Genomic DNA, 23,055 nt, shown 5'->3' with positions numbered 1-23,055 from the left:
ATTTCAAAAAAAAAAGGGAATGATTCCTCCACCGATGTTTATATATTCCAGTTTAAAAGGCAAAACAAAACCCATTCTCTTTGGCTATATTAAGGGAGAAATTTCAGTTTATTGGTAATTTTTGAAATCATACAGAATTGTAACTGACACTTCTGAGGCACCGTTCCTCTCTACACCTTATTAGTACCCAACAGACATGTAGTGGCACAGGTTTTGTGTGTGTGTGTGTGTGTGTGTATGTGTGTGTGTATGTGTGTGTGTATGTGTGTGTGAGACAGAGAGAAGGAAAAAGAATAGAGGGAGAGGATGGGTGAAGAAAGCGTATACAGTCGTAGAAATCTGACTTCACAACCAGTTTCTACCAAAATTTTTAGCCCTCCCCCCATGACCCCCCCCCATTATCCACTTCGTTTTCTTTGCGGTTCAGAACCTAGTAAATTTTTTTTCATTTTATCTTTTATTTTGCTATATTCATATAGTAATTTATATTATGCAACGTACCCCCTCCAACCCCCACCCCAACGGCCAACTAGTTTCTGCGCCGGCGGCCAAGGGTGTTTATTCTACCGGTCAGGAAGCAGGGAATTGGCTTCGCCGCATCTTCCTTTCCCGGTCCTTCCTCTCCAACCCCTCCTTGTCTCCCGTCTCTCCTATTTTCACCGCGCTGAGCGGCCGCGTGCTCGGTACCCACTCCTTTTCTCCTCTGCCCCACTGGCCCATCAAACAAAGCCCAGTGAGGCAGGCGCGCGCCGCCGCCCACGACACCGACGGGAGAAGCTGCCGCGCCGCCACGCGCTCCGCCCGCAGCAGGACAGCGAGCGCGGCCGCGCACCGCGCGTTCCCGCCGCTTCCTTCCCTCCCGACTCTTCCTTTTCCTACTCCAGGCCCAGCCCTCCCACCCCCGCGCCGGGGATGCGCCTGCGCAGAAGCTGCCCTCCCCCTCCTCCTCCCCCGCCCTTCCTTTCCTCCGCTCCTCCTGCCGTGCCCCGCCTTCCTTTCTCTCTCGTCGTTTTCACTGAGCGCTCCAGGTTGGGAGCGTTCAGTTGATTTCCCAGCTACCCCGCCCCCCTTCCTCTTTTCTCCCCACCCCTCCCTTCTCAGCCCCGTGGAGGATGAAGCGGCTGCAGTGGCCCCAGCCCCAGCAGCGGCACCGGCGGTGGCTGCGGTGGGGGTGGCCGGAACTGGGGTGGTGAAGAAGCGGTGGCGGCGGCGGCGGCGGCGGCGGTGGCTGAAGGAGCGGCAGCCGCCCCAGCCGCTTCCCCTGTGCTTCCCTTCCTCTTTAGTGCAGCCAGGAAGTTTTTCGCTTCTGTGCATGTGTGTGTGCGTGAGTGTGGGTGTGTAAGGTGAAGGTTTGGGCGGCGTTTGTGCAGGCGCTGGGTTTTTTGCCCACTTCTCTTCCCGTAACCCGGGTAGCTCCAGAGCCTGGGCTGTGGCCCGAAGAGGGGGCGCGGCGGCGGGCTCTCTCCTTTTGTTGTTGTTTCCTCCGCCTGGGGAGCTGAAGGGGGGACGCGCCTGGGTGGGGCGGCTCGGAGCCGGGGCCTGGTGGCCCCCGGGGCTCCCGAGCGGGCAGGGTAGGGCAGAGCAGAGCGGGCTTCAACATGATGGCGGCCGGGACCGGCAGTGAGGAGGGCGGCCCGGTCACCGCCGGGGCAGCCGGAGGCGGCGGGGCCGCGGGCTCGAGTGCCTATCCGTCGGTGTGTCGGGTGAAGATACCCGCGGCCTTGCCTGTGGCCGCCGCCCCCTATCCTGGGCTGGCGGAGGCTGAAGTGGCCGGGACTCTGGGTGGCGGAGCCCCTTTGGGGTCAGGGTTCCTGGGACCCGGGTCTCTGGCGGGGGTACTGGGGGGAGCCGGACTGTCAGGGGGAGGTGCTGCTGCTGGCGTGGCCGGTGCTGCCGCCGCTGGACCCGGCGGGGAGATGGCTTTCACCAAGGGGACCACTTCGTTGCCTGCTGAGACCTTCGGGGCAGGCGGCGGATTCCCTCCTCTGCCGCCGCCTCCTCAGCTGCCCGCTTTGGGCGCGGGCCTGGGAACAGTGGACGAAGGTGACTCTCTGGATGGACCAGAATACGAGGAGGAAGAGGTGGCTATCCCGCTGACCGCTCCTCCAACTAACCAGTAAGTCAAAACCACTGTTTGGGGGAAGCTGACTCCCGGAGAGAAGTGAGAAAACATGTCTCGTTTTTCAGCTGTGACTCGTTACGAAAAGTTTTGAAGCTTAAGGTTCCGTGCGTAGGGATTTAATTTGATCACTCATCTTCCCTACAGGCATACTCCTTGGCGTCTTTGTATCTTTATTGCTCCTCTGGGACGATGTAAAGTTTTAAAGATGGGAAGCATGAGAAAATGTGTATCCAGTGAGAACCGGATATGGTTCTGCCCCTTCCAAATTGGGGTGGCGTCCTGGGATTCAGCTGAGTTTGCAGCTACCAAGGCAGCCGCAGTCTGTATTAATCTGGTCGTGTTCCCTGTTGAAGCCAGATAATTAGTGAGGAGCTTTGAATACAAGTATTTGAATGAGTATACTAATATCACTTGAAACATGCATTGGTCAGAATGCTTTGTTTTTGCTGCCCTGCAAATCCTAACTTCTGCCTATTGAAATCATAGCGTTGCCGAAGTCTTTGGATCACTTTTGAAAACGTGGGTCAGGAAGCAAGAAAAGGAGTTCAATGAATTTCAGGTGTGATTAAGGGCCCATACTCTAACATTATCTGTAACTTGTGTGGTAGAATTCCCATTTAATATTAGTGTAATTCTTTTATAGTTGAAACTTTTTAAGTACAATACTGGCGCAAAACAAAATTAATAGTGTGCTTCCCTTCAGCACTTTTTATTGGTGACCATATAGCATTCTATTTGAAAATTAATTTTGACAGTCTTCTGCAGAATAGATAGGACAAATGACTTTTCTATATATAGAACCTCCCGCTGTGCTCTTCCTAAGTGAACTTAGGTGTGTGTTCATAAAGGTGGACCTTGATGAGAGGAAAATGTTGATGGGAAGCGGTAATAGTAGGGAAAACTTGTTTAATAGTTCCTTCATATCTGTTTTAATTGACCTTTAGAATTTTGACAACCTTGCTGAGTATCAGAGGAAAAATGATTTGTTTCCTATGTTGACATTCACTCTAGACAATAGAAAGATTTTTGTTTAGTTTTTGGTTAAGCTTCTTTGGAAGACTTAGAAAAGACTTAACGAATTAGGACATTTTTGACTTAAGGCTACATCTTTTGATGGAAAAGTAAAGTTAGGCTTGTTTATGTCAGCTGTAGGGGTGTTGTGTTCCTTTTGTGGTGTTCATTATGAATTCAGTTCTTTTTGTCTAATTTTATTTCAGCTTATTTCATGCCTGTATATTGCAGACTTGAAGGTCTTCTGAGAGTGTTAAAAATTCAAATTTTACACTACTATTTACACACTTTAAAGCCTTTCAGAAAAAATCACTTAAGTATTAAGGGCCCTGTGGTTATGACAAAGTGCAACTTTTCATACCGAAAGAATATAGTCTTAATGCCAGTTCATAACTAAATTGAATTTGGCATATTTAATATATTGCAATTCTGTTTTTTCTTAATTTGTTTTGTAGAGCAGATTTAGGTTCACAGCAAAATTGAGCAGAAAATACTTAGTGTTCCCATTAACTTTTAAATAATAAACATGAATGAATACATAGGAAAATTGTTTGTGAAAAGTCCATGGTGGGAGATTTTAATCACTATTACATGTATTTGGGAATACAAATAATATTTGTATGATTATATATAGGAGAGTTGTTTGTTTTAAAAAGTGTCCTCCATTTCTACTATATTTTTAAAATTTGCCACTGAGAAATATAAATTTCCCTCTTTTCTTTATCTTAGATATCAACCCAGAGTCACTGGAGGCAATACAGTGTAGTGGTTAAGCGAGCAAATTCTGAAGTTAGACAAGATTTGGGTTGGAATCCTGACTCTGCTACTTACTAGCTGTGTGATCTTGGAAAGGTCAGTTTCCCCATCTGTAAAATGGGGATGATAATGGTATCTCCCTCATACGGTTGTTTTTAAAGTTTAACAAGAACCCTGAATGTATTCAGCACAGTACCTGGCATGTAGTAAGTGTTCAATAAATTAATAGTCTCCCCAAATAACAGTAGTATAATTTTATTGTCATTAAATTGGCAACTAATTTTCTAGCTATGGGAACTCGGTTACTCTTAGCTACTTTAGAGAATGTTTTGAACTCTGAAGGCCTATCTGCCATAATTAATTGTATTAAAATTTTTATTTTAACTTCTAGCAGGTTAAGCAGGTTTGAAGATGAAATTCTAATATTTTATATAAATTTTTATTTTTAAATAAAAGGGAAAACCTTAATAACTTGATTAAATAATGTCAGGTCTTTCATAAAACTATTAAAGAAATGTTTTTGGACTAAATGAATACTTGACTACTAGTGACTGGTTACCTTAGTTGTTGATACTAAGGAGGTTCAGATCAGAGGATGGAGTCCACAGTGGTTTGTTAGATAGACCAGGGTTTCCTGGTCACAGAGTTCAACACTGTGTCCAGCTAGTTTGGTGCTGTTGGTCACAAGAGAGTCAAGTGACAATACGTAGATACACCAGTACAAATATAATAACACTGTTAGTATTTTGTATCTTGTTTTTCTGTGTGCATCGTGAATCGTTAGTCTCATGTTTATTACCGAGCATTTTCATTAGTTTGGTTAAGGACAGAAAAGTTTGTGTAATTTTAACTCATATATTTATTTGAATATTCTCCTTTTTTTTTTTTTGCAAATTTTGAGGAAAAAATTTTAGAAAGAAAAAATCTCCCTGTATATTTTAATGTTACAAAAGGGTCTGTATCTAAAACTAACAAATTTCTCTTTCAAGAGAGAGGTTAAATTAAAGGAGTTGGTCACTGGTGCTCCCTGTACTATTCCGGAGCTGCTTTTCATGGTCCTAATTATTTCTTCCCTCTCTTCCCAGAGGTGAGGGGTGATGGTAAAGGCTATTGTTCCCTTAGTCCACCTTCAATTATATATAGAGATTTTTAACAATGAACCTGCAGTAGCAGGAGGCTCTTGGCCTGAATCCTCCCAACAGATATATATATTGCTTGCTCCTAGTATATTTGGAGCATTTAGTGATTAGTTGCTGCCATTTAAAAATAGGAAAATGTCATGTTTAAGAAGTCTCAATTTCTTTTTTTTTTCAGCACAATGCTTCAGCCATGCATGAGTGTACATATATTCATTTTCATATTCTTTTTTTTAACTTTTTTTGAGTAATTGTCATTTTACAATGTTGTGTCAAATTCCAGTGTAGAGCACAATTTTTCAGTTACACATGAACATACATATATTCATTGTCACATTTTTTTTTTGCTGTGAGCTACCACAAGATCTTGTATATATTTCCCTGTGCTATACAGTATAATCTTGTTTATCTATTCTACATTTTGAAATCCCAGTCTGAAGTCTCAATTTCTAGCATCACTTGAGAAATCACAGGACTTGGCTCTACCTGATTCCTGTTCCTGCTTGAGATAGATTTCTGGAGCCGAGTAGTGGTTGCCCCCATTTAGGTCAGTTCTGAGCCCTACAGTTATCTGTAGTCTCCACCAGGCCTGCTTTGCCTTTGATGTTACTTGCCTGGCATCTGGCCTAACTAGATCTTACCCTGGACCTAAATTGCAGGCTTCTTAAGCCTGAAACTTGAAGGAAAAAGAATTAAGGAATGTAAATAATACCTTTCTTTTCCTTAAAAGTCACCTAGTTGTTTCTATAAAAATAAAATCATTCTTAATTGAGTCAAATAATTGTTAAATGTTAATGTTAGGACGTGTAGCATTCATTAACTTTGTCAGTAATTGCATTATAACTTTGAGTGAGTCATTAGTTCTTCATAAAAATGGGAGTGAGAATTGCAGAGATTAGTTAAATACAAAGTGGTTGCTGACTAGGACCAGATATTTTTTACTGTATTTCTGTGAGTAGTAGAGCAATGTAGTAGGTGCTTATTTGATGGATACAACAATGAGTAAGATGCCCCTTTTCTCAATAAGCCTCTCTTCTGGGAGAGTTTTAGATGTAGTAGGAAATTAAGTAAACCTATTACTGTGATTCAGGCTATCTTAAGATAAATATCATGAGTGAAGTTTGAACAAACATGGGGTTAAAATAATAACGATATTTATATAATCAGGATCAGTAAAGTCTCAGAGGAAAAAATAGCAGGTATGTTTTGCATGCTGCTTAATTTATTCTGAACAAGAGGTAATTGGTTCCTATGCCCTGTGCCTAATGATTCTGTCAGGTAAAAAAGAATTACGAATTAATGAGTATAACCTTTTGACCTCTAGTGCAGAGCCTTTCCTACTGAACTCTTAATTATTTACCTGTGACCTGGGGTAGGTTGAATGGGGTGCCTATAGTTACTGAGAATACAGAGCACAACCAAAGGCTCGAACTGGTCTGGATCATTGATTAGCCACTCGAGGGAAACGAGGCAAACATTATTGACAGAGACAAAAAAAAAAAAAAGCGGTGAAGAAGAAAGAAAATGAAGAGGTCTTTTGGTTGCTTTAGTCCCTATCAGTTTACTGGCCATTAGGGAAATGAGAGAATGCCTTTAAGAACAGCTCAAATACTCCATACAGTACCCTGGGGTAGGGGGTAGGGAGGCTGTGATGGAATTTACAATGATTACGACCAGTAAGGATTATTACTACTGACATTCTCTAGTTGCTTACTACCTAACAGAAACTCTTCTATTTGGTTTACATGTATTGTAGCTATGTATTGCTTCATTCCAAAACTTAGTTGCTGAAACATTTATTTGCTCTTGATTCTAAAATTTGGGCAGGGCTTGATGGAGACTGCTCCATGTGTTATCTGTTTGCTGTAAAGTCCAAGGTAGCTTTTTAACTCGTAAATCTGGTACCTCAGCTGAGATGGCTGTCCCAGCTGGTGGATAGCTGAGCATCTGTGTGTGTGTCCATGTCTATCTCCCATTCCCACCCTCCCCAACCTCCCAGCCTCTCTATTTCATTAGCTTGAACTTCTTCACAGCATGGCAGATGGGTTCCATGAGGAAATGTTCCAGGAGGACAAGCCTCACCATCCCAACACTTAGTAGGCCTCTATGTTTTCATGTTTGCTAATGTTCCAATGGCCAGTGCTAATCACATGACTCAGACCAGATTTAGTGTGAGAGTGAACTATACCAGGGCACCAATACTAAGAGTGACATTTATTGGGGGCGTGAAAGTAACTGCCTACTGCATATATTATTCATTTACATGTAAATATCAAATATTACTAGGATACTGTGGTGAGGGAGGACGTGGAGAAAGGACAAGTACTTTCAGGGTTTTCCCTAGGGCCTACATGGTAAGCTGTCTTTCATCAAGTGATTCAGATATCCCCACAATAGATTTTGCTTCTGACCACCGTTATTAATTTTAAAGCAATTATTGAATATAGATGTTGGTTATTGCTCATTGTTTAAATATGCAAATGTATGTAGGCTAAGTGTGTTATCCTGAAATCATCTGCAGTACATTTCAGTTGTGGGCTAAATAAAAATTTTTTGTTACCAGGTAAAATTTACTAATATCTTCCCCATATGTCTAATTACATATCAGTAGGATTTAGAGTATTTTAGGTGTTTCAGTGATAACATGATTTTGTGAGTAAAACAATTACCATTATGGGGGAAAAAAAGAAATATAAAAGAATATACAATCTAGTTGGGCAATAAGACATTAATGATAGAGAAATAGGATGATAAAATGAATCTTTTGACATATTGTACAAATACATTTTTCAAATTAGGATAGTTTTGAAAGAGTTGAAAGAATGAAAGTATATGGAAAAGTGATAATAAAATTTTATACCATAATTCTTTTTTACTAAAGCTTTATAGAAAATTTGATTAGCATTTGTAGCATCAGTGTTTGATATTATAGTAGTTCCCCCTTATTCACGGCTTCACTTTCCACAAGTTTAGTTACTCTTGGTCAACCATAGTCCAAAAATATTAAATGGAAAATCCAGAAATGAGCAATTCATAAGTTTTCAAAATTGTATGCCTTTCAAAGTAGTGTGATCCATCCTGCCCAGACACGAATTATCTCTTTGTCCGGTGTATCCTGCCATCACTTAGTAGTCCTGTCTTGGTTGTCAGATCGACTGTCACAGTATCACAGTGCTTGTGTACGAGTAACCCTTATTTTACTTAATAGTGGCTCCAAAGTGCAAGAGTAGTAATGTTGGCAATTAGGACATTGCCAGAAAGAAGCTATAAAATGCTTACTTTAAGTGAAAAGGTGATTTTCTTTATTTCTGTTGATTTCTATTAAGTCAAATTCTTGACTTAATAAAGAATGAAAAAAATCATATGCTAAGGTTGCTAAGGTCTATGGTAAGAACAAATCTATCTGTGAAATTGTAAAGGAGGAAAAAGAAATTCGTAACAGTTTTGGTGTTGCACCTCAAACTGCAAAAGTTAAGAATACAACGTGTAATAGTTCTTAGGATAGAAAAGGCATTACATTTGTACAGTAAGATATTTTGAGAGAGAAACTACATTCACATAAGTTTCATTACAATATATTGTTATAATTGCTTTTTTATTATTGGTAATCTCTTACTGTGCCTAATTTATAAATTAAATTTTATCCTAGGTATCTGTGTATGGGATTCAGTACTAATTTGAGGTTTCAGGCATGCCTAGGAGTCTTGGAATGTATGCCCTTACAATAAGAGAGGACTACTGTATAATCATAAGAGTGATACGTATAGACACATGGTGTTTTGCTGACAGAGGAAACTCTCATTGCCCAGGTGCAAAAGCAGACTCAGGTAGAATGGCTTGCTTAATTTAAGGTCACATCACTGAGTGGTGGTAGAAGTGGGACAGAATCCAGTTCTCATGAGTTTTCAGATATATTTAGACTTGAGTAATATAATTATTTTGGGGAGGAAATGGAAAGGCAGAGGACCATTATTGAATAATCGTGTACTATATTCTAGGCGTTTTATATAGGTTATCTCATTTGATTCTTACAAATAACACAGTGAGAATAGATATTATCCACATTTTGTTGTTGAGAAAACTAATAGAACTTGAATTAATGCAAATACTACACTTGTTCCTTTGCCTAGCCCCTTTCAGTACGTTCAGTACACACATAGGTATGTGCACCTATAGAAAACAGCTTACTGCAGGACTGACTAGCCACTGGGTGTTACAGACTGAATTATGTCTCTCCGCAATTCATAGGTTGAAGCCCTGACTGCCGGTGTGGCTGTATATGGAAATAGGACATTTAGGAAGGTAATTAAGGTTAAATGGGATCATAAGGGTGGATTCATAATTCAGTAGGGCTGGTGTTCTTATAAGAAGAGGAGGAAACAAACAGGAGTGCACGTGCACAGAGGAAATAGGTCATATGAGTTCATGGTGAGAAGGTGGCCATCTACAAGCCAAGGAGAGACGCTTCACTAGAAACCAGCTCTTTGGCACTTTAATGGACTCAGCCTCCAGAACTGTGAGAAAATAAATTGCTATTACTTAAAGCCATCTAGTTTATGGAGTTTTGTTATGACATCCTGAGCTGACTAATACACTGAGCTTTGGATGATTTTGGAGCAGATTAAATGCACATTTACTACTTGAGAAACAGGATCTTCATTCTTATTTCCTCTTTTTCACTGTAGGAAAGAAAAAGTTTCCTTATACTTTACCTTCTTTTTTTATGAATTAGTGACTTATAGCTCCTCTTTTGGGTATACCAGCGTTGAAAGATTGAAAGCACTTACATGCATGTCTGATTATTGTAGTGTGAAAATATACTACACAGGACCGTGGGTGGTAGATGTAGAAATGTGCTACCTATGGGAGAGACATTACTCCAGCAGACTTTCTGTATTTACTCTGTGTTCGTTGCATAACATTTGTGTTATTTTTTGAATCTTTTTCTCTTATGTGTCTGTCTCTAGCTAAGGGAAAGACTAGAGATCCCTTTCAACTCTTTTAAGACTTCTTTGTAAATATAACCCACCAGACTGTGTTCACAGTTAAGATCTTTGTATAGTAGCAGAACAGCATCTCTACCTAAATACTGACATATCACTCAGATTTTTCAAATTAAACTGATTTTGAGGTAATTGTAGATTCATATTTAGTTGCAAGAAATAATACAGAGATATGATCTTCATTTTTCCTCAGTGGCAACATCTGGTGGTAGCACAACTAGGAATCAATTTCACTGATATAATTTACTTATCTTATTCAGATTTCACTGTTCTACATACAATCTGTGTGTGGTGTGCACTTAAATCTGTGCAGTTTTATCATATGTGTAGATTTGTGTAATCATAACCACAGTAAAGATACAGAAGAGTTTTATTATTACTAGGATCCTTTGTGATGTCCTTTTATAACCAAACCCACCTTCCTCCATCTCTAACTCCTGGTGGCCAGTAATCTGTTCTTCATTTTCTCATTTCAGAAAGATTCTTTAACTGGAATTATATAGTTATGTAACCTTTGGGGATAGCAGTTGTTACTCAACACAGTCCCCTCAAGATTCATCCAAGTTGTTGAGTATATCAATAGGAACAAAGGTGCCTTTTGGTTGCTGAGTAGTGTTCCATGATATAGATGTACTGCAATTTGTTTGATCATTCACTCTCTGAACAACATTTGGATAATTTCCAGTTTGAACCATTATGAAAAGAAACTTGCTATGTGCATTTGTGTTTATGTTTTTGTGTGGACATAAGTTTTCATTGCAGTCAAATAAATGCCCAAGAGTGAAACTGCTGGATTGTATGGTAATTGCATGTTGTTATATAAGAAATTGCCAATCTGTTTTCTAGAATGACTATCTTTTTACATTCTCACTAATAATGCAGGAATGATCTTGATGCTCTATGTCCTCACTAGTCACCATTTTTAATTTTAGCTACTGTCATAGCTGTCTAGTGATACTTCATTGTGATTTTAATTTGCATTTTTCAAAATGATGACGATGAAAATATTTTTATATCCTAATTTGCTATCTGTATATCCTTTTGGGTGAATTGTCTGTTTATCTCTTTTGCCCATTTTCCAGTAGGATTGTTTGTTTTTTATTAGAGTTTTGAGAGTTCTTTATGTATTCTAAATATTAGTCCTTTGATATGTGGTTTGCAGATATTTTCTCCCATTCTGTAGCTTGTCCATTTCTCCTCTTAACAGGGTCTTTGAAAGAATAAAAGTTTTAAAATTTTCTGAGGCTTAATTTATTAATATTTTCTTTTATAAATTGTGCTTTTAATTTGACACAACATTGTAAAATGACTAACTCAATAAAAAAAGGTTTAAAAAATTTTGCTTTTAGAGGCAAGTCTTAAGAATTCTTTATCTAGTGTAGGTCTCAAAGATTTTTCTCTTGTGATTGTTTCCAAAAGTTTTATAATTTTATGTTTTACAGTTAAGTCCATGATCCATTTTGGTTTTGTTTTTATAAAAGGTATGATTTAAAATGGAGGTTATATTTTTGCCTAGGGATATCCAATTGCTCTAGCACCAATTTTTAAAAAGGCAAATATCTTTTTTTCCATTAAATTGCTTTTGCACTTTGGTAAAAAAAAAAATTGGGCACGTATGTATGGGTTTACTTCTAGTTCTTTATTGTGTTCTATTGATAATATGTCCTCCGTCTGCTAATGTACTCTTGATAGCTGTAGCTACTTAGCAAGCCTTAATATCGGATAGAGTGAGTCTTCTCACTTTTCAGTATAGTTTTAGCTATTCTAAGGCTTATATCTTCACATAAAAATTTTAGAACAAGCTTGTCCATGTCTACAAAAACTTTGTTGAAATTTTCATAGGAATTGGATCAAACCTATAGATAGTTTTGGGAGAACTGACATCTTTATTATGTTGATGTGGTATATATCTCCATTTATTTAGGTCTTCCTTGATTATTTTAATCAGCATTCTGTAATTCTTAGCATATTGATCCTGTACAGCTATTATTGAATTTATACTTAATTCTTTTGTTTCCTTTGGAGCAATTTTGTAAATGTTGTTATGTTTTTAATCTCAGTTTTTGTATGTTCATTGTTAGTATATAGAAATGCTGAATGATTTTTGTATGTTGGTCTTACATCTTGTGACCTTCTCTAAACTTATCTTTTAGTCCTAAGAAACTTACAGATTCATTGGGATTTTCTACATAGACAATCATGTCAACTGTAAATAGGGACAGTTTGCTTTCTTCCTAATCTGTATGCCTTTTAGTTCTTTTTGTTGTTGTTTGTTATATTAACAGTGGCTAGAACTTCTAGGACTATATTGGATGAAAATGGTTAGAGCAGACATCCTTGCTTTGTTTCTTGTCTGAGGTGGAAAGGATTTAAATGCATTTCATAATTAAATATGATGTTAACTGTAGGCTTTATGGAGGGGAGAGTGGCTAGATTGTCTTTAGGTTGAGGTAGATCACCTCTCTTCATAGTTTACAGTGAATTTTTTACCATGAATGTGTGCTGGATATTTTCAAATGGTTCTAGATCCATTTATGTGTTTTTTTTTATTTAGCATGTTGATATGGTAGATTACATTTTTTTTTAATGTTGCAGCATCCTTGCATACCTGGAATAAATCTCATTAGGTTATGGTGTATAATGTTTTTCAAGCATTACTGAACTCAGGTGTTGTATGTTGAGAATTTTTGTGTCTAAGTTCATGAGAGATGAAAGTCTAACTTTCTTGTGATACTTCTGTCTTGTTTCAGTATTTGAGTAATACTTGCCTCATTGTGAGAGATAGGACATGTTCCTTCTCTTCTATTCTTTGGAAGAATTTGTGACATTTTGGTATTAATATTTGGTACAATTCTCCAGTGAAAACATCTCAGCTTGGGTTTATTTTTTTGGAGATTTTAAAATTATGAATTCACTTTTTAATGGTTATAGGGTTATACATTTTATTTATGTTCGTTGAATTTTTGTAGTATGTGGTTTGTTGAAGAATTGATTCATTTCTTATTCGTCTAACATAGCAGCAGAAACTTGTTTGTAATATTTCCTAATTACCCTTTAAATGGCTGTAGGATATTTAGTGATAATTCTCTTTTATTCCTGATACTTGAATTTGTGTCTTATCTCCTTTTTGTTTTGTCAGTCTTGCTAAAGCTTTATCAGTTTTATTAATTTTTTCAAAGGTTTAGCTGTGAAACTTAGCATTTTAATTATTTTTAGGTGTATAGTTCTGTGGCATAAAGTACACTCACATTGTTCAACCATTACCACCAACTATTGCCAGAACTTTTCCATCTTCCCCAACTGAAATTCTGTGCTCAATAAATACTTCCTCTCCATTCCTCTTTTCCTCAGCTCCTGGCAACCACCATTTTATTTTCTGTTTTTATGAATTTTGAGAACTACTCTAAGTACCTCATATAAATGGAATTATAGAATATTTTCTGCAACTGGCTTATTTTATTTACCATAATGTCTTCAAGATTTATCTGTGTTGTAGGATTTGTTGCAAGTTTCTTTTTAAAGCTGAATACTTACCCTACATTTTGTTGATCCGTTTATTCATCAATGGATTCATGGGTTGCTTCCACTTTTTGACTGTTGTGAATAATGCTGCTTGAACATAGTGTATAAATATCTGTTTGAATCACTGCTTTCATTTAGGGGTATACCTAGAAGTGGAATTGTTGAATCATACGGTAATTCAGTGTTTAAGTTTTTGAGGAATTGCCATACCATTTTCAATAATGGCTATACCATTTTATAGTCTAAGGAATGCATTAGGGTTCTAACTGCTACGTAACCTCACCATTACTTGTGTTTTCTGGCTTTTTTTTTTCTTTTTTGATAAAAAACTATTCTAACAGGTGTGAAATGATATCTCATTTGACTTGCATTTTCCTGATAAATAGTGGTGTTGAGCATCTTTTCATGTAATTATTGGCTGTTTGTGTATCTTTTTTAGACAAATGTCTATTCAAGTTATTGGTTAATTTTTTAATCAGGTTGTTTTTGTAGAGCTGTAGGAGTTCTTGATATAGTCTGGATATCAGTCCTTTTTTTGGATAAATGGTTTGCGAATATTTTCTCCTGTACTTGGGGATTGCCTTTTCATTCTATTGATAGTGTCTTTTGATGTACAGAGGTTTTTTAATTTTCATGAACTTTAACTTACTTAATTTTTTGCCTCTACAATTTTTATTTCATTCGTTATGATTTTAAAACCTCTTGAGTAGAAGTGTAGTCTGTTGAGTCGTGTGACTTACCCATATTTTTGCTTTTTCCATTGTTCTTTCTTTCCTAATGCTTCAAGAGTCCTCCTTTTATCACTTGAAGAATTTGCTTAGCCATTCTTGAAGGATTTATCTGCTAGTGACAGATTCTTTTAGTTTTTATTTATCTGCTGTGTCTTTATTTCCCCTTCATTCCTGAAAGATAATTTTGACAGATACAGAATTCATGGTTGACAGTTCTTTTATTCCAGCTCTTGAAAATTTTTTTTTGTTACTTTCTTCTGGCCTTTGTGGTTTTGGATGAGAAATCTGCTGTCACTTGAGTTGGTGCTCCTGTGTGAGGTAACGAACACATGCTTTCTATGTGGTTACTTTCAAGATTTTGCTTTGACTTTGTTTTTAGATGTGAATGTCATGCTGTAATTTCTGTGGCTTTACCTGTTTGTGGTTTGCTTACTTGAATCTGTAGGTTTAAGTCTTTCTCTTTAATTGAATTTTTCAGCCATTTATTGAGTACTCCTCAACTCCAGTCTTTCCCTTTTCTTTATGGGAATCTAATGATATGGACTTCCATCTTTTGTTATTGTCCTATCTGTCTATGAGACATTGTTAGTTTCTTTTCAAAGAGAAGATTCAAAGATTTTTCTCTTTTTTATTCAGATTGGGTAGGTTCTGTTGATCTATCCTTAAGTTCACTAACTCTGTTCTCTGTAATCCCTACTATTGAGCCCATCCATTAAGTTTTTGGTTATCTTTCTTATTGTAATTTTCAGTTCTGTAATTTCCCATTTGTTGGTGTTTTTTTTTTTAATAATTTCTATTTCGTGGCTTAGATTTTGTCTGTTTCAAGAGAATTTGTAATTGATGTTTATGATGGCTGCTTTTAAAATCTTTGTCAGATAATTACAATATCTAATTCATATCAGTTTTTGCATCTGTTGGTTACCTTTTTCTCATCCAGGTGGTGATTTTCTTGGTTCTTAGTATAATAGGTGAATTTTTATTCTATGTTTGACATTTTGTCTTCGTATAATTTTTGAAAATCACTTTGTTCCCTAAGTATGATTAATATATGTTTACTACTGTAGAAAATTTGGAGCCTGTTGGAAAATACAAAGAAAAAAATACTTTATATTGCCAAAGGTAGCTGTTAATTTTTAAATTTATTTTATGCATGTATATGTATAAAACATCCATTTACTTATGGATGTTTAAATAAATACATCCTTAAATTTGAATGGGAAGAAATAATAGGCCTTTTTTTTCTTTTTTACAAATTTTTAATCTTCTTTTAAAAGTCATCTCATTTTCTGATTTTATTTTGTGATTTTATCTCTTAACTACAGAAAAAATGCCAGATTTGATCACACTTTTTAGAACATTTTTTTCTCAAAGTCTATGCTATTGATTGATTTTGAAAAAATTTCTAATTATACCATGTTTGTTTATTAGCCTTTATCTTATGAAGGTTGTAACTGATAATCACTTTCACCTAGTTCTGACTTAAGATGGGTAATTGGCAATTTATAATTGAAGGTACTTAGTAAGATCACATTCAGTGGCATAATTAGTTCCTATTTTAGCTTTTTTCTGCTTTTAATATTGGTCAGTGCTCTTAGAATTCTTCTATTGTTTATAAGGTGGTGAGAAAATGGCTTCTTCCGAATAAGTGTTCAGAAACGTTGAGATAACCCTATTAACTTCCAGTTTACCAGCATACTTTCAGGAATCAGTATCTTGAGCCTATTGAGCCTTCATTCATCACCTTTTTTTTTTTTTTTGAAGTAAATCATTATTAGCTTCCTTATCATTTAATGAGCAACAAGTTTTATAGAGATTCTTCTACATATTATCTCACTTAAGTGACTATAAATTCACCTATCACATTATATGTAGTGAGCTTGGTTATTTATCTGTATCATTGGATTTTAGATTAGCATGGATTTAGGGGAAATTCCTAATCACTGGATTAAATAGTGACTACATGAGGCCTTAGGAATATTTTACTGCCTTTTAGTTTCTCCTTGACTAAGAAAACTGATGTAGGTAACTAGAGTGGAGCGGGTACTGTACTTGTTTACTTATGGCAGACAGCAGTGGTAAGGTGATGGTAAGAGAAATTAAATTAGTTTTCAGTAGTTCTTCGGAATCCTATTAGAATTTTCTACATTTGTCACTGCTAGCAATCTAAGATGAGATAACTGGTTTAATGTTTGCTGTTAGTCGTTACACAAACTTAGTTTTTCATGGAATTAAGAAAAAAGGAATACAGATCTCACATTGACAGGGGACTAGTTAAGGGACTAGAGGATTAACTAGCATCCTCTAGTTAATACTAGAATTCCTGAATATTATCCTCAGAATGTTTTCATCATGAAGCCATTTTTGCAGTAACTATGAAAGTGAATAGAAAATACCTGATACTTTTATTTTGACACTGTGTTTTAGGGACCTGTTCTATGTAATTTGATAAAATAACATTTAACATTACAGTGTCAGAAATGATACAAAGTCTTAGAGTGCTGTGGAGAAATAGTGCCTTTTAATAAACTAGTATTAATTTTTACGAAAGTGGTATTACTTGGCTAGAGCGTGGGGCCTGTGAGTACAACAGAGGAAAAGTTGAAATGTTATAGCTCACAGATACATCTCGCTATACTTTAAATACCATAAGGAACTTGTGCATTGACTTTTAGGTATGTGAATTCCATAGAATGCAATCTTCTACTTAACTTTTCAAAACTTTTTTTTTGTCTTTTAAATTTTAGTCAACTTGCATTCCTTTTTCTCCTTTCTGCATTCCAATGTAATTGTTTACTGTGATGTTTCTTTTCTACTTCCTAAGTTGCTTTAGAATCTTAACTTTTTTTTTTAATCTCCTCTGGTTTCAAATCCTTATTTTCTCTTTCCTTCTTCTGGCATAATCTGTTAATTTTTTCCCTGTCCCTAATCTCTTTCTCTGCCAATTAATAGTTCTCTTTATCAGTGATTTTCAAAATTTTCTTATTTTGTCCAAGTTAAAATTAAGAAATTTATTGTACATTGTGACACAACTTGCATGTGTGTAAGTACCAAAAAAAGAAACAAAATTTAATGAAAAATACCCTTTTAAAAATTACTATCTGTGACACTTTCTATTTTCTTTTTAACTCTATTCTACTTAAAAAAGCATACTAGTAGAGAGTAACCAAACTGAATTTGAGATCCCCAGCAGTTTGAAAAACTGCTTTATATTACTTCCAGGATGATTTTGTAAAGACAAATCGTACTGTACACTCTCTTGAGATGATTCCATGAGTATTCTTTTGTGTAACACAGTAATGGCTTTCAAACCTAATTTTAACCATGACTCACCAAAAGAATTTACATGTGTGACCCAGCACATACATAAAAACAAACATACATAAGAAACAAAAGTTAATGAAACTACTTACTCTTACTACCTTGGTTGCACTCTATTTACTGTTCTATTCTGCTCTAGTTCACTTCATTATTAAAACAAACAAACAAACAAACTGATTGTGAACTACTAAATTGATTTCTTGACCCAGTGGCTTGAGACCTGCAGTTTGAGGCAAGAAAATTAAAGCTTTAGTGTGATACACAATGCTATGTTACCTTGTTCTCCAGTCTTTCATATTTCATCCATACTATACTCTTTATTGCTTAAACTAGCTGTGCCTTCTATCTCTCCTTTTCCTATTTATTCTGTCTAGAATACCCTTCTCTGTACCTTGATTGTGTGACAAATTTCATTCATTCTTCTGAATATAGCTGAGATGTTAGTGAAAGTGGTACATAATGACAAAAATAAAAGTTTCTTCTCAAGCAGTGATGACAGTGGTCTCATTAAACAAAACTTGGAAAGAAATGTTTTCTTAGAGAATTACACTGCAGTATCTCAAGTAAATTAACGTGATGAATTAAAGATGCTTTCTGTTTTGAAAGATCTGACATGAACCAGTTGTTAGTTCTGACATATTTAAATACTGGAGATTGTAGCAAATGACAGTCTTAATGGACTCATAGAAAATGGAGCCTTATTAAAGGTGTGTCACCAGTGATCATCTAAATTCAAGGGAATGTGCCATTTTAAGCCCAAGGATGAAACCATTTCTGGTGCAGTTATTTTTTTAATTAGACAAATGTTTTCATTACATACATGAATTATCTATATTCTTTGTCCAGATTTCATGCTCAGTAAACAACCTCCCCCACAAGTTTTTAAATTGGAAAATCTGCAGAAAAGTTGTAAGAATAGTGTTCTGAGTAACCGTGTATCTTTTACCTTGACAGTTTGCCACTTTTTGTTTATCCTTTAGTCTTTATAAATTCATTCACACATTGTATATTATTTTTGCTAAACTGTGAGTTACTTACAGAGATCATGTGACTTTCCTTTTATATTCTTCATCTTGTATATCCTAATAAGGCAATAGTCCACATAGCCAAATATAATGAATTTAATATTAATATAGTATTCATACTCAGATATCAGCCTATAATGTCCTTTATATCTGTTTATTTTGTTTTAATGAATTGCATTTAATTGTTATATCACTTTAGTCTCCTTTAATCTAGAACAGTTCCTCCAGCTTCTTTTTCTTCCATCATCTTGACATTTTTGAAAAGTCCAGGACAGTCGTTTGGCAGAATGTGTATCAGTTTGTATTTGTCTGATTGTTTCCTCATAATTAGATTCAGGTTAGCTATTCTTAGCTGGAATACTCCATTGGTTATGAGTTCTTGGTACATCCTATGCATGGCACATGATGTCATTTGTCTTATTGATGATGTACATTAAGTTCAAACTTACTTTAGGTAGATCCCACCAGATTTCACCATTTAAAAGGTAAATTAGTAAATAATAAGTACTCAGGGTCTTAGTATTCATTGATGACTTTTACCTGAATCAGTTGTTACTCTGTTGTAGTGGTATTGTAAAGTGGTGATTTTCTTTCTTATTTATCGTTCCTTTGAAATTTATTAGCTTTCTTCGTTGCACAGCTTTATGATTATAATTTGACTTCCCAGTTAATAGGCTTGCAGGGGGAGAGTAAGCTGGGAAGAGATGTATGAAGGCATTTATTTCTTCTTATTAATAGAAAAATTGTTGCGGTTTCTATGTGAGTTACTTGTAAGCTTTGTTAGAATGCATCAACAAACTTGAATCCAGTCTGCTTTTGAAACTTGGCAAACTTGAAGTTGAGTAGCAGACCTTGGAGAAGTCACCTTAGCTGTTACTACTTCATGAAGTCTCTTGGCAGCCAGCAAGTTAGTTTTGCCTAACATCTTACCCCTTTGTTTTACTGTTTTTACAGTGATCTTTTCCAAATAATAAGGGCTGGGAGAATGCGTATCAGGAAAGGTGTTGGATTTAATGTTAAAGGTAATGTATAATTGTAGGAATGCTATTTGAGTAAAGTGGTAAATGCTTGTAGGTAGAAGTAAAGGAGTATTGTGTCTACCTAACCCAATTTTTTTGAGTTAATAAACTTTATTTTTTACAGCAACTTTAGGTTCAAGGAAAAATTGAACCACAAATACAGAGAATTCTCATATATCCCCTGTCCCCACACATGCACTCCTCCCCCAATCAACATTTGACAGCACAGTGGTACATTTGTTACAATCGATGAACCTACAATTGACTATCTCTCAAAGTCCGTGGTTTACATTAGAATTCACTTTTGGTGTTGTTCATTTTAAGGGTTTTGACAAATGTAAATCTCATGTGTCTCCTACCGTAGTAAAATAGTGAGTAGTTTCAACTGCCTGTCCTGTCTATTCATCTCTCCCTACTCCACGCCTTGCCAACCCCTAGCATTCTTTTTACCATCTCCATAATTTTGCCTTTTCCAGAATGTCATATAGTTGGAATTGTACAGTAGGTGGCATTTTCAGTTTGGTTTCTTATACTTAGTAATGTGTATATATGTCTTTTCGTTGCTTTCTGGCTCATCTCTTTAGTGCTGAATATTTTTGCATTGTCTGGATGTACCTCAGTTTATTTATCCCTTCACCTATGGAAGGGCATCTGTTGGTTGCTTCCATGTTTTGTCAATTACCAATAAAGCTGCTGTAACCATCATGTTCAGGTTTTTGTATGGACATAAGTTTTCATTTTATTTGGGAAGATACCAAGGAGCATAACTGCTGGATTATGTGGTAAAGAATATGTTTGATTTTTGGAAGACCCTTAAACTGTCCTGCAAAGTGGCTATACCTTTTTGCATTCCTACCATCAAATGATGAAAGTTGCTGTTGCTCCTCATTCAGGCTAGCATTTGTTGTTGTAAGTGTTGCAGATTTTGTCCATTCTAAAAGGTGTCAGTCCTAAGTAAATGTCCTTTGCAAGTATTTTCTTCCAGGCTTGCCTTCTCATTCTCTTGACATTGCCTTTCACAGAGCAGAAATTTTGAATTTTGATGAAGTTTAGCCTACCTGTTATTTCTTTTAATGCCTTTAGTGTTGTATGTTGAAAGTCGTCACGGTACCCAAGGTCATTTAGATATTCACCTATGTTATCTTGTAGGAGTTTTATAGTTTGTTGTACATTTAGGTTTGTGATCCATTTTGATTTTTTTTGTGTGTGAAGTTTGTAAAGTCTGTGTCTAGATTTTTTTTTTTTGTATTTGAATGTCCAGTTGGTCAGCATTGTTTATTGAAAAGACTATCTTTATTCCATTGTATTGCTTTTATTCCTTTGTCCAAGATCAGTTTGATTATATTTGGGTCTGGTACTGGGTTTTCTGTTTGTTTCCATTGATCTGTTTGTCTGTTCTTTCACCAGTACCACCCTGTCTTGATTACTGTGGCTTTATAGTAAATCGTCAAGTCAAATAATGTCAGTCTTCTGACTTTGTTCTTCTCTTTCAATATTAAGGTGACTATTCCTTTCCATATAAACTTTAAAATTAGCTCGTCGATATCTGTAAAGTAATTTGCTGGGGTTTTGATTGAGATTTCTAGAACGTAGATTGAGAGATCTAGAAAGTAGATCAAGTTAGGAAGAAATGACAGCTTGACAGTGTTGAGTCTTCCTAGCCACAGACATGGAATGTCTCTCCATTTATTTAGTTCTTTTGTGATCTTGTTCATTAGAGTTTTGTAGTTTTCCTCATCTAGATTTTGAACATGTTTTGTTGTACTAATTGTTTGGAGTGCTAATATAAATGGAAATGGGTTTAAATTTAGAATTCCACTTCTTTATAACTGGTATGTAGGAAAGCTTTTGGCTTCTATGTATTAACCTTGTCTCCTGAAATCTTGCTATAATCTCTTTAGTTCTAGCAGTTTTTTGTTGATTCATTTGGATTTGCTTCACAGATGTTCATATTGTATGCAAACAATGACAGTTTCATTTCTTGCTTCCCAGTTGTACACCTTTTATTTCTTGTCTAATGCATTGAGACTTCCAGTACAATAATGAAAAGATGTGGTGTGAAAAGACATCCTTGACTTGTTTCCAATCTTAGTGGAAAACTTCATTTGTCATCATTTAGTGTGATGTTACTTGTAAGTGTTTTGGAAAGGTCTTTAAAATTGATAGATCTTTCCCAAGTTAAGAAAGTTCCTTTGTGTTTCTAGATTTTTGAGTTTTCTTTTATTAATGGGTGTTGGATTTTGTCAGTTTTTTTCTGCATGTATTTATATGATCATGTGGGGTTTTTTGTGTTTTTGTTTTTCTTTCTTGGTTAGCTTGATGTGATGGATTATATTAACTTTCAAATGTTGAACCAACCTTGCATACTTGTGATAAATCTTACTTGGTTGTGGTGTATATTTTTATACATTGTTGGATTTGATTTACTAATATTTTGTTAAGGAGTTTTACATTTGTGTTCATGAGATAGTCATCTGTAGTTTTCTTGTAATCGCTTTGTCTGGTTTTGGTATTAGGATAATTCTGGCCTCATAGAAACAGTTAGGAAGTATCCCCTCTCCTATCTTCTGGAAGAGATTGTAGAAAACTGGCATTAATTTCTTCCTTAAATGTTTAGTAGAATTCGGTGAACCCATCTGGGCTTGGTGCTTTTTGTTATTGAAAGTTACTGATTATTGATTCAGCTTCTTCAGTAGACATAGGCCTATTTATGTCATTTATTTCTTCTTGTGTGAGTTTTGGCAAGTTGTGTTTTTCAGGGACTTGATCCATTTGATCTAGGTTATCAAATTTGTGGGCATAGAGTTTTTATAGTGTTCTTTATTACTCTTTAATGTCCAGGGGATCAGTCATAATGTCCTGTCTAATTTCTGGTGTTAGTAATTTGTATCTTCTTTCCTTTTCTCTTAACCTGGCTAGAGGTTTATCAGCTTTATTAATGCTTCCAAAGACCAGCTTTTGGTTTCATTGATTTTCCTTTATTATTGATTTGCTCATAATTTTTAAATTTATTTTCTTCTTATTTTGGGTTTTATTTGCTCTTTTTCTCATTTCCTAACATGGAGGCTTAGGTTATTGATTTTATATATTTTCTAATTCATTTAGTGCTATAAATTTCCTTTTAAGGATTGTATATGTTACATCCCACAAATTTAATAAGTTGTATTTTAATTTTTATTTAGTTCAAAACATTTTAAAATTTCTCTTGAGATTTCTTCTTTGATGCATGTGTTATTTAGAAGGGTGTTGTTTAATGTCCAAGCATCTTGGAATTTTGGGGCTATCTTTCTGTTATTAATTCTTTTTTTAATTCCATTGTTGTATGTGACCAGATACTGTATGATCTCTGTTTTAAACTTGTTAAGGTGTTTTTACGGCCCATAACATGGTCTATCTTGGTAACTGTCCCATG

The 23,055-nt window shown here is 36.0% G+C and overlaps 1 protein-coding gene across 2 annotated transcripts in view; it reads left to right on the top strand.

Moving 5' to 3' along the window:
• Window positions 1-1,004: 1,004 nt before the first annotated feature.
• The window catches only part of RASA1 (RAS p21 protein activator 1), a 98,171-nt gene continuing 76,120 nt past the window's right edge, over window positions 1,005-23,055 (top strand). Inside the window, exon 1 of one of the 2 annotated variants that reach the window (XM_072958424.1) lies at window positions 1,005-2,116. In XM_072958424.1, the coding sequence (XP_072814525.1) occupies window positions 1,599-2,116 (518 nt within the window). In that variant the 5' untranslated portion in view covers window positions 1,005-1,598. The remainder of the gene's footprint in view (window positions 2,117-23,055) is intronic. The other variant, XM_006197639.4, reaches the window with a different exon arrangement.

Source organism: Vicugna pacos, chromosome 3 (assembly GCF_048564905.1).
Source record: "Vicugna pacos chromosome 3, VicPac4, whole genome shotgun sequence".
Taxonomy (NCBI): Eukaryota; Metazoa; Chordata; class Mammalia; order Artiodactyla; family Camelidae; genus Vicugna; species Vicugna pacos.
This window is presented reverse-complemented; position numbering and strand designations above follow the sequence as displayed.